The sequence below is a fragment of the Gavia stellata genome, chromosome 29, assembly GCF_030936135.1.
Source record: "Gavia stellata isolate bGavSte3 chromosome 29, bGavSte3.hap2, whole genome shotgun sequence".
NCBI classification, from domain to species: domain Eukaryota; kingdom Metazoa; phylum Chordata; class Aves; order Gaviiformes; family Gaviidae; genus Gavia; species Gavia stellata.
The window spans coordinates 3998430-4010432 of record NC_082622.1 but is presented as its reverse complement, the minus strand read 5'-3'; the positions used below and the strand labels follow the sequence as shown (position 1 = coordinate 4010432).

Sequence of the window (12003 nt, the reverse complement as noted above, 5' to 3'; positions counted from 1 at the left end):
TTCTCCGGCCTCACCCGGGGCTGGGCTGGCTGCCACCGGCCTGCCAGGCCGCTCTGAGGGATAACGGGCCTCCCTGAACAAGGCTGGCCCGAGTCTGAGGAGCGTGGGTCCCGGTACGGCGTTAAAACTGGCACAGAGGAATGCGTGTGAGGCTGCTGGTCCCCTTGGCTGAGTCGATGGGGACGTTTTGCTGGTAGCAGAGCTCTAATTTGAAAGTTATTTTGTACTTCACCCTGTCTGAGATCACTGAGCTTAGGTCTTTGGGAGGGAGTTTAAGCTGGAAATCTGAGCATCAGCGTTTACAGTGTGGCATGTCATCCTGAGGGAAAAACATGGGTAAATTCCTAGCCTGTGGTGTATTTTCACTGAGTGTTAATTCTGACAGGGGATTTGGTAACAAGTGTCAAAAGAGCTAATTGTGTTCATTTCACCAGGGCAAAATGGTGGAAGGAGTTTTGGGTTATTCTTATCCTGGGCATGAGTCCTAAGGGTTTGTCTTGCAGGAAACAGATGAAAGCTAATTTGATATATTGCATTTATAAACCACACAAAGACACTGCATCAGTTAGCTAAATCAATTTCTAAGTTGCTGTTTCAGCTGTTACCTTTTTCTTATCCAGAGACAGTTGTCCAGGCGTTCTCGTTCTGTGTGAATTACCCACATGATCACAGAATTCCCATGAAAAGGAGCGGAATGTAGATCTTTCTGCATCGGGATTTTTCTGAAGTCAGGGCAGTGCTCTGCACATCTGGGAAAGTCCTTTGAATGTTGTTTAGGAGCTTCTGAAATGGGGGTGAGGATACTTAACTTACGGTTTTATTAGGCCTAGGTAAAAGGTGGTAAAGCAATTTGGTATTGCATGTGAGGAAGGTGCAAGTTATGACCACAAATGCAAACCTTTCACAGATGGCTTGAAAACTATTGTTGTGTCATAGCCTGGGTTTGCAGGAGGAATGTCCTAAAATATAAGTGAACTGGAATTTTTCTGCATATGTGTTTGTCTGATACATATTTCTGTCACCAGTAGGTGGCTTTCTACCCATTTGTATGCATTGTTACTATCCCCAACGCCAGCATGCAAGCACAGCGCTCGGTTTGAAATGGCCTCAAAGTAGGAAGCCTGAAGCATAATTACAATACTTCAATCTCCTGGACTAGCTGAACAAAGAAGGGTTCAATTTACCAAAAGCACTGTGAATACTGAGAAGATAGTAATCTTCATATTACGGATTCGTAAATTGTCCTCAACAACCAAATAATCTTATCTAACAAATTATGATGGCTGTGCATAGGGATATACTGAACATAGTTAGCTTCCACCACATAGCCCTGCTCATGTGCCCACAACGCTCACTCTAGTGGCTCCTGGTTTAAAAAACCAACAACAAATAAAAAAACCCTGTGCCTTACCAAAAGGCTCAGAAGCCATAAGGCAACGGGTACCTTGTAGTCACAATGTGCTAATAGAAGTCGATACACTTCTGGATGAAGGCTAGGTCTGAATTAAAGAATCAGGAGGGTGGAGGTCTGTGGTTTGGTTCTCAGTTAAAAGCCTGCAGCTTCCCAGCCTGGGGATTACCAAGGTCTTCCAGAGTGTTCACTGTAGCTGCTTCCACAGCCATACTGTAAAAAACAGACCGATCTTACAAGTAGCGTAGGAAGTGCTACATCTCCTTTACACGTCCAGAGATTCTTGATTCTCTGACGTTGGCCTGGATTCATTATATGTGAGAAGGTTTGTCGTGGGACGTGGGTGTAGAGCTATAGCCTAACCAACCTGAGAATCACAGTGAGAATGTCAACAGGACCTTCCCCGACCTTTATACGAAGGGACTTGGGTCTAGGATGAATACAAGCAATGTAAATAAACAATGGGTTTGCATGAACTTCAACATCCTACTCTATGAGTCCATGTTCTTTACTTGCCACTTAGCTGATATGTAAGGCTCAACAGCAGCTGAAGTACTGTATGGATGGTATCCTGGAGCATTATGGTATTGACAGCTTGATAGGTCTGTGTTCCTGAGTACTTTTTGAGTTCAGTCCATGTCAGTTGTGGTAAGCTTGGGCTCCTGACGTGCCACAGATAAGGAACTGTTCCTTGCTGACGCCTCTTGGGCTTTTTATCTCTCTGAGTTTTTATTCCTGCCCCCCCATACCTCCTTTTCTATTGGTTTGAGGTTGCTGGAACATTTTTATAGAAAAAAATATTAATGTGTTTGTGCTTAATGTAGTCTAGTGCACAATGCCTTCTAATTACCGCAACTTCCGAAAAAATGTGCCGTGGCTAATCCTTTTTCTGGAAGCTGTTTTCATCATCCTCTTTTACTTTTTGTTCTCAGATGATAGTGCATCCAGATCAAGCATCTCCTATGCAGGTAAGATCGGCAGCCTTGCTGTGAAGGGGAGGGCTAATGCCTGCTTTTATTTTGCAATGCAATAGAGATGGGATTCAGCAGGTTTGTGTATTTGTTAGCGAGATGTAGAATGTTTTTAGTGCCCTTTAAGTACCCTACCTTGCCATGTATGGTGTGTATTTATTTGTATCAAAGCAATGACAGTGAAGGAAGACATAAGTGATACTAAATTGCATTGCTGGTCTGTTTTCTGCTGCCTGTTTGTGGTAATCTTGACTCCTATGAACGTAACAAACATCTGAGGGCAGGCACTGCTCTGTGTTAAGTGCATAACTCTGTGAGGTCTTGGCATGCAAAGGCATTGTTGTACTACAAAGTAAGATGGCAGTATTTTCCATTTGAATGCTTGATGTAAATAAATGAAGTTAATACAGTGGAATTAAGGGTCTAAATATATTCTGGAGATGTATTTTGTGCATTGATCGATGTATTAGCAGATTATGCTATGGCCACAGTGTGTAACATATTTACAGGGTTGTGCAAATATGAGCTGATTAATCCTCATGATATTCTTGTGTTACCCTCTCTGTTTTATAGCTCAAAAATTGAGATCTACTTACTAGCAGCCTGGTATTTCGCTGTAGGTACAGGCCAGCACAACCATATGAGAATATGACTGTTAGCATGTCCCAGGGGACACTTCCAGGCTTACAGATCCAAGAGCTTATGTCTTGGACAGCCTCTACCTTTTATGCAATGGTGCTGGTTACCATATTAAACTCTTTCTGCTGCTATTTCTGTTCCTTCTACCCAGATGAGGACATCATACAGGTTTCTCTTTGTAACTCACTTCTTCCCTAATGCCCTCAAGGAATGAATCAGCACTAATTCACAGTAACTCTCCCTGAAAAGTCCAACTTAAGCTCTTTAAATTCACCTCAGGAAAAGTAAATGCCCAAATTTCATTGCTAAATGCACTTCATTTATATTGTGCTTTTTGACCCCTCAACTCCCATCCTATGGCATCCATTCTGATCACTTTGTAAAAATAAATTCAGGGTCAAGGGTATTGTTTTTCTGATTACTTATGGATTGGAAAGAAAGCGCTGGAATTCTTTACAAGTACTAAATAATAACGGCACCCGAATTTTTATCTGAAGGCTTCTTAATTAATTCTGATTTTTTATTTATTCTTTTAACCAGAAATCCAGTCTGCATTAATAACTTCACTGCTGTGTTGGTCTTTTCTGTCATGCAGCTTTTCAAGATGTCAACCACATGGTGATTTTTGGATTTGGCTTTTCTCTGATGTTTCTGAGAAGATATGGGTTTAGCAGCACTGGATTCAACCTCCTGATCATTGTACTTGGTGTCCAATGCTCCATCCTGATAGAAAGTTCATTAGTTGTCCTTCTTCACAGGGAAAACGAAGGTGGTCTGAAAAGGTAATTAGTTTGTGTTAGAATTGGAATAATCTTGAACTGCTGACTGCTCTTTGTGGAGGATAGTGCCTTGTTATATGGACCTATTTGCAAATTAGCATAGTCGTATTTGCAGGCATTTTAGAAGGCTTTGGGTTTTTAAGTACATTTTACTGTCTGTCATTCTTTCTTTATTAGCCCTGGCATGGTCCTGATACAGAATTATTTTTTTCTTTCCTTTCTTTTCTTGCAGGATAACAAAGGCTGTTGTGAGTATGACTGCTGTGGTCATCTCCACTGGAGCTGTTCTGGGGAAGACTAATCCTGTGCAATTAATTCTGATGACAATTGTGGAGATAATAGTTTTCCATATGAGCAGATGGATCAACAACACATTCCTGCAGGTACTGTAGTATGATTTCCAGGCATATGGGGGAAAATTTCACTGGGGCTTTGGAATGTTGCCTTTTGGTGGTTTGTTAGTGCTCTGCTGAAAGGAACGTTAGTGTGTTTTATCTCTTCTCAGTTAGATTGTGGCTACATTTTCATTAAGAGATGTAGTCCGACTTTGGGACTATATTTAAGGACATTGAACTCCAAACCCTGCATACTCTATATCTATATAATAGGCTGTATCTCTACTCTTGGCCTTAAAGGGTGAGCTGATCTGATGAATTGGGATGTAGTGCATTTGGCCTTGCCCACACCCAGACCATCCCCACACATGAATGAAAGCTAAGGCACTAATTGCCTTTAAACTTTACCCCTCCCTGTGTCAGTTCAGTCTGGAAGATTTCCAGTGTGAATGGTATACCAGCCCAGTTTGGACAGCAGAGTCAGACCTGCATTTAACGTATAATGTAAACATACCCCAAACTCTCTGTATATGAATTGTGTGTTTATGAGCTGCATTGAATTCAGATAAGTTAATCTCGCATAAATAACTCATGCATAAACTGAGGGACCCTGAAAATAAATTTCTTATAGGGAGGTTACATGAGCAACTGTATCAGGAACTGCATCAAAGGCTTCCTGTGGCCTGAAATAAACCACACATTTGATTATTCTATTGATACAGGTTTCAGACATTAACAGCATGATGCATGTCCACCTGTTTGGAGCCTACTTTGGTCTGGCAGTCTCCTCACGTTTCTCTGAGCCGTCACCAAGGTCTGAGAAGAATGCGAGTACCCTGAAGTCGGATTTATTGTCGATGTTGGGTAAGGCATTTGCTTGAACGTCTCAGTTGGAAGAAGAGATTGCAGTGAGAACATTGGGAAGGTTTTTGGGGGCTGGCCACAGCATGCTGAAGCTTTTGCATCCAAAATACAGGTCTGAATGCAGCCAAGCATAGAAAACTGCTGCTGATGTGGTTGGTGGTTTCTGACAATGAGTTGGTGAAGTCTCAGCATGTTTCCTACCAGGCACATAAGCCGCTCCTGCAACAGCTGTGGCTTAGTTTGCTTTTGTTAGTCTCAGGTTCCCTTTTCCAGCTAAGTTGTCCCCTTTGGGCTTGCATAGTCATATTGGTAAGGGAAGGGACCTATGCACCAAAGTTGAGGTCATTACTTGTATTTCAGTAGTGCTTACAGTTCCCAGCTGGGGCCAAGGCTTAGTTTTGTTTTGCAAGGTGCTGTACAGAGATATAAAAAGGCAGTCCCTGCCTAGTAATGCAAATGAAAAGATAAAAGCCTAATGAAGGGTGGGGAATATGATACAGACAGGCATACGAGAAAGGATATGAGTGATGGTAGGCTGAATGTATGGGATTTCCATTCTTTTTTGTAAAGAAACAATTTGGTTTCTTTATTATCATGACTTCTGTTATGTAACTGCCACCAGCTGAACTAAGATCTTTCTGCAAAGGCCCACAGAGTCCAATTCTCAGTCAGTCTTCGCCCAGTTGAAGGGAAGAGAAATTTAAATGCTGCTCTTTTGAGTTGCTGGAGTTCTTGCTTTGCTGGAGAATTCGAGGAGATCAGTATTTTAATCTAACTCACCAAGACACTGTTAAGCCTTCATGGTAATTTTAGTGCAGCTTGCTACAACCAAGTCCATGCTATTTGGAGTAATTATATTGCCATGTCTTGAAAAATTCCTGAGGTAATGTGGGTAGAAAGGAGCAACTGAGCAGGCAAATTCCTCATAGTTCCTTTTGCATCCTGCTTCTGAGGGATGTGTGAAGGGTACTGAGGTCTTCACCTGTATTTGGACTCATATTGTGACTGTTTTGTTTCCATAGCTGAGCAGATACTCATAAGAATGCTTCAGTGGGATTAGTAGTTTTTTGTTTTGTTTTGTTTTATGACTGACTACCCAATCAATGGGAATAAGATTGTCATAGTACAGATCATTCCACCAGTCCTCACTGCTACTATAGGTTTTGAATTGCCAAAATGGTCTCTCTTGTCTGAGAGGCGTGGTTATCACCATCTTGGTGCACTGAAAGGGTGAAAATTAGCAATGGAAAGTGGATTTCAAGGAGCCAAATAAGCTTGTACAAAAGCAGTAGCTGCCAGAGGTGCTAGTAACTGGATTTCACAGTTGTGCCTTATAGTGACACTGCCTGTGTCCCTTCTTAATTGACTTGAACAAGAGCACTTCAAATTTTACTGTCAGATGAATTGCACAAGGGTCTGGTACCTCTGTGGCACAGAGAACAGAACATTAGCTATGGAAGTTGACTGGACGGCAAAAAATAATGACCAGACAAAACAAAATAAACTGTTGCTTGTTTGTGTTGTCATCTGCCCGCTCACAGCTTTGTGCACCTCGGGGAGCAGAAGCACAGATTGCCATGTGTGGTCCAGTCTGACTTAGTGTGAGGCCACCGACTTCCCTCTGCTGGCTGGAATCCGATCTGTGCGTGTGTATCCATATGGACATAGGAAAGGATGTATCCTGCCAAGCGGTGAACTTGTTTTACAGAGGCTGAGATTCCTAAATGCTCTCAGTCAGGGCCCACATCATAGAAGCAGAAGAACCTGTTTTCATTCCTATTGTTAGCGAAGCCTATGCGGTCATGAAAGTGTGACGCTGTGCAGTGATCTTACAGGAGGGAAGTTAATTCTTCTTTTGGACCCATATACTAGGGAGTAGCTATTTCATAGATAACTCTTTCACAAATAACAAGAAATTTAAGCTGAGTTGGTGAAGCATGATCACCTTAGCTCAAGCTACTGGTCTTTAGCCCTCCTCTGGAGTAATCCTCGTAGAGGTAGAGAGGATTCTGTTCTTATGATCCAGTTCATCCTCTTTTTCTCCTCAAACCCTGCCATGAGGCAAGACAACCAGTACAAGTCATACTATCAGCCGAGGTAAAAGACATTCCAAAGTGCACTTTGGGTGTCTTTATAGTGATTTGTACCATGTGAGCTGTTTTCTCTTCCTCCTTGGCTTCCTTTCATTCTCTCTTGTAGCTGATTTTGAACAGTTACTCCACAGTTCCATGAAAAGGAGAAGTAATTTTGGCCAAGGACCAAGCCTCTGGTGCCTGTGCAGAACAGGCAGGATGCTGATTGTTTGGAAAGCAACAGTGGAATTGTTTCCACTTGTATCTGAACCTGCATCGATAGATAGGACAAAGCTGATGCTAAAGGTGTTCTTGAAAAAAGCATCCTTCCTTCAACTCTGCAAAGGACCAGCCAGATGCCAGCAGAGCTGTTATTTGGCTGTATGTTTGACATTACAGCGATATGTTTCTGGAAAGGTGTTGGTACAGCAGGTAACTCTCAGGGCTGTCTGCACTGTGAAGTGTTACCCTTTGTTTACAGCGTGGGAATTACAGTGAATGCAAAATATGGGCCGGAGTCCTCCTGAGACAGCTGGTGATGGATTCACTGTGTTTTAGAGCAGGTGATGATAGTTGCTTGTCTTTGTCTCCAAGGCACTCTCTTTCTCTGGGTGTTCTGGCCAAGCTTCAATTCTGTACTAGCTGCGAACAAGAGGAAAGCGATCTACAACACCTACTTTGCCCTTGCTGTGAGTGCTGTAACTGCCTTCGTGTCGTCTGTTCTGACCACAAAGGATGGAAAGTTCAGAATGGTAAGACCTGAGAAAATCACTGCATGGAGAAGGTATTTTTCTGTTACTACCAGTCATACACTGAAAGTATAATAGCTATTAAGTAAAAACAAGCCAAGGTTTTCAGCCTGGCAGTCATCATTAGCCTCCCAAACAGAACACTGAAGCCTTAACTTAGAAATTATCTTCTCAGATGGTAGTTCGCAGTATACAGAGGCCCAAATTTGCCCTACAGAGATTGCACTTGCATGAGAATAGCAATCTATGATATTGGGCTGCTGTAAGTGATGACTCAGCTCTCGCTCCATGTTTTTGTTGTTCTGTTTTACAGGCTCATATCCGCAGCGCAGTACTGGCTGGGGGGGTTGCTGTTGGCTATGCAGCACACAGTATCGAGTATCCTTGGATTGCGATGATTTTGGGTCTGCTTGCCAGTGTCATAACCATATTAGGATCTTACTGTTTACAGGTAGTACTCAAAACCTGAAGTTGTTTTTGTATAAGCTGCATAAACTTCTTTTCCGATGTAAGATACCTCAAGGGAAATCTTCATTCAATGAGATTAACGCTAGGAAACCTAAAGTCTTTTGAGCCGAGTGCAGGATTGCAACTTGCAAAACCAAAGTTTATTTTCTACGTCTGTGATAGACAATATGCTATTATCAACTTGTCTTTCTGTGTATCACTTAAACCTTTTCTTCTTCCCAGCAGTGCTTGAATCCTGCTCTCAAGGTTCATGATTCCTCTGGAGTTCATTTCACTTTTGGCTTGCCCGGTGTGCTTGGAGCTCTTGCCCAGGTCGTTCTCTTCGTAATAAAAAACTGGACTAATTTACCAAGGTACATAAATTTTTGCTATTAAGTAATAAGCTTAGCTAACTAACCATTATTGTAGTATGCCTTGAGAAGAGTTCTCATACATACAGAAAGCCAGAATGTCATCACAGATAAATCGTTTTATACCAGATAACCTAAGATAATCTCTGAAGTCCAAAAAAGTCAGTAAAAAAAGACTTTCAGCTTTGAGCAAACTTTGGATCAAAACTTCAATATTAGCTTTTGGTCCTGTTTTCTGTCTCCCTTTTTATTTGATATTAAATACAGCACACATAGGAGATGAAGGCTGGAGATGTGCATCCCTCCAAGACTCATTTTGGCTTTTGTGATGTGTTTTGCGGAGCTTTGTATGCTAATACAGGGGGGGCAGAAATCAGCATTTCTCTTCAAATCAGGCTTTAACTCTGAGTCAGGAGCAAGAATGCCAGTTTGGACTAAAGCCAGTCCGGACACTGAACTGGGAAATATATGTAGGGAGATACCCTGCAAAAGCTGAAAGGCTCAGTTAAGGATATTCTCCACAGGTTGTTTTGATCTGGCACTGGCATCCCATTTTTGCAAATCAAGCTCATGATGTATAATATAAGAAGTTCTCCAATTTTCTCAGTTTATGCAGGAGTGAATCGCAGTGCAGCGTAAGGGCCTTTCACTTCTCGCCATATTCTTATTGAAACAAACAAATTTAAGGAAGTTTTAGTACCACAGTGATAGTTTCTAAGGGCAAAATACGTCCTCTGAAGTCTGTATTAGGCTTCTGATAGGATCTCTTAAAACATCTAACTGCAGCCGCAGAGAGATTCAAGAATAACACAATCTTTATGAGAGGTTTTGATGTAAAATGCTGTGTAGATACAAATTCATTCACAGTCTTAATGCTAAATTCAGCAACTGTAAAAGGTGAAACACTTGTTTTGCTTTTCAGCCTGGGTTATTTGGTCACGATCCATGTTGGTGCCTTCTGCCTGACCATCAGTGTTGCCTTGATAACAGGTTTTATTACAGGTCAGTATTGAAAAACATGTTTCAGTAATATCTTCCTTATTTCCTCGGGGCAAGGGGTATGTCATCTTATTGCACCTGCAACCCTTTGCAGAAAGAGGCCAGTTGTTTAACTGGGGCTCTGAAGTGTGTTTCTACGGGTAAATTATTTGTAGAAGAAGCCACGGGAAACATGAATGCCAGGGACTCTTCAAAGCCAGTCTTCTGAAGAAGAGATGTATTCAACATAAATAACCTAGTAGCACCATTCTTTCATTGGTGAAGTTTCTTTTAACAGATGCTTAACAGCTGCCTTCAAATTTCAGACAGGAGATGTATGAGGATGAAAATATTTTTACATTTGGGTATTGTCTTAGTGACAGAAAAGTGCTATCTATCTAGCACTTCTCACTTTTTAGGCTGGTTGGTATAAATCTGCAAAGTTTCACTAACGTCAGTAGCTCGCTTGCATCAGCCAAGCACGAGGCCTTTGATTGCTAGTGGTTTGGGATCGTCAGGGCTCATGCATTCCTCGTGTGACATTCTGTCTGGTTTATGGTTGCTGCAGTTTTTCTACAGTTGTTAATTCTGTCTTGAATAAAGAGAAATGTCAGATGAAAACTGCTGTGAAATACACTCGAAAATTTTTTTTTTGTACTTGAATTGATCTGAAACCTTTGCATTACCTTAAGTGTAATTAAGAAGTTGAGCTCATCAAGCAGATTTTTAAAAAACATTCTAAAATAATCAAACATTCAGTGTTTAAGCAAGTGTTTAAGAATCTAGATGTTTCCATCTGAAATCCCAAGCTACCAGTGCTGATAAGCCCGATTGCTTTAAATACACAGGCATTTTTCATGCAAGAAGTTACTAATTTTTGATGTATTTTTAGAATCTGGCAGGCTGTTTAATGGGGTTTTAGCTAGAGTAATTAATTTTTAATAACACAGGCCTTGATCCTGGCAAGCTTCCTTCTTTGTATTTAAGGTCAACTTGAGCCAAGGGGCTCTGCCGAAGCATTGAGTTCTGCATTTGTATTTTGATCTATGTTACGTTTGGATGCATGTTACTAAGAAACCTTCAATTACACATAATCTTCCCCTTTCCTTGATATATCTATTTATATTGGATATATGTGTTTTTACAAATAGGTTTAATCTTAAACCTCAAACTGTTTAAGACCATCCCTGTATCAAAGTACTTTGAAGACCAGTTTTATTGGGAGGTAAGTTTCAATGTAAAATTAACTGTGTGGGAGTATCTATAGCACCTTGTTTACCTCCATGAAGAACTCTAGGTATTTGAATTAAAAATTAAAAAAGAGGGATAATTTCATTTCACAGTACATTTTAGATGTCCTGTGTGAAATGGATGAACTGTTCCCACAGTTGATTCAGAGCCTGAACATTATAAATGTGCATAGTCTTCAGCCAGGATTGTCAGAGCCATCAGTGGGCACAGGGCTGAATCTGAAATGATCTTATTTGTTGTAACACGTCATCTTAGGTGCTCTGACATCCTCTGGGATTGACAGCCCCGGCCTCCCTGCTTCATACATGGTCTCTGAGGAGACATGAGCAGCATCTAAGAGGGATTTTTAGAAGCCAGTGAGTGGAATAGAAGGTGCTTGTTACGAAAACAGACCAAGCCTCCCAGCCTTCGTGGCTGCAGAGTGGTGCATCATTCAGTCTGATGCACAAACACAGGCCTTGGGCACCTCAAGGTGCTGAGTGAGATGCTGTATCTGAATTGCAGAAAAAAGAAATGGATGAAAATAAGCTTCTAATAAGGTTTTCCATTGCCTTTTTCATATGATGGTTTGATGCATAAAATGTTCTGATACAAGAATGTTTGTCTTCACAGTTTCCCCATTTGGCTATTGGATTTTGAATGGAGGAACCCAGATGACACATTTGACCACGATAAGATTTTCCTATTTGTCACTAGAGAAAACAAATAGCTATAATGGGTTGAAAGAGCACTTAAGTGTCAATTCTCAGGCTCAAAAAAGTCATGGACACACAAAAAATTAGTAATAAACTGTTCAAGTAATTCTTGAAAGATACAGAGTGTAGATTTACAGATGCAAACTTAAAATACATTTAGCTTTTCTGCTTTGTTGGTCTTACCTTCAATATTTTTAGTAGGATACGTACAAAAAAGTTGGCTGCATTCATTGCTGTAATGGCTTATCAGTCAAAATGCTTGGAAACTTTAAGCTTCCAAGCTTAAAAGCCCAAACGTGTATTTTAAAGTATAATTTTTCAAGGAGTGCATGCTCATCTAGCGAAGCGTTGAAGTACTTGTTTTTAAGCTAAATTAATTCTGTTGAAGGCCTTGTTAAGCAAGGATTTGATGAGTGAGCTGGATCAGGGCCAGAACTCTGC

General features: G+C 41.1%; 1 protein-coding gene across 1 annotated transcript; it reads left to right on the top strand.

Annotated features, from left to right (window-relative positions):
- The first annotated feature begins 2246 nt into the window (after positions 1–2246).
- RHCE (Rh blood group CcEe antigens) lies at positions 2247–11543 on the top strand. Its single transcript, XM_009811864.2, has 10 exons — positions 2247–2379; positions 3617–3803; positions 4033–4183; positions 4858–4999; positions 7666–7823; positions 8134–8271; positions 8511–8641; positions 9561–9640; positions 10768–10841; positions 11480–11543. Exons 1-10 carry the CDS (start codon positions 2247–2249, stop codon positions 11504–11506), a joined length of 1221 nt encoding a protein of 406 aa, XP_009810166.2. The 3' UTR covers positions 11507–11543.
- Positions 11544–12003: the final 460 nt, after the last annotated feature.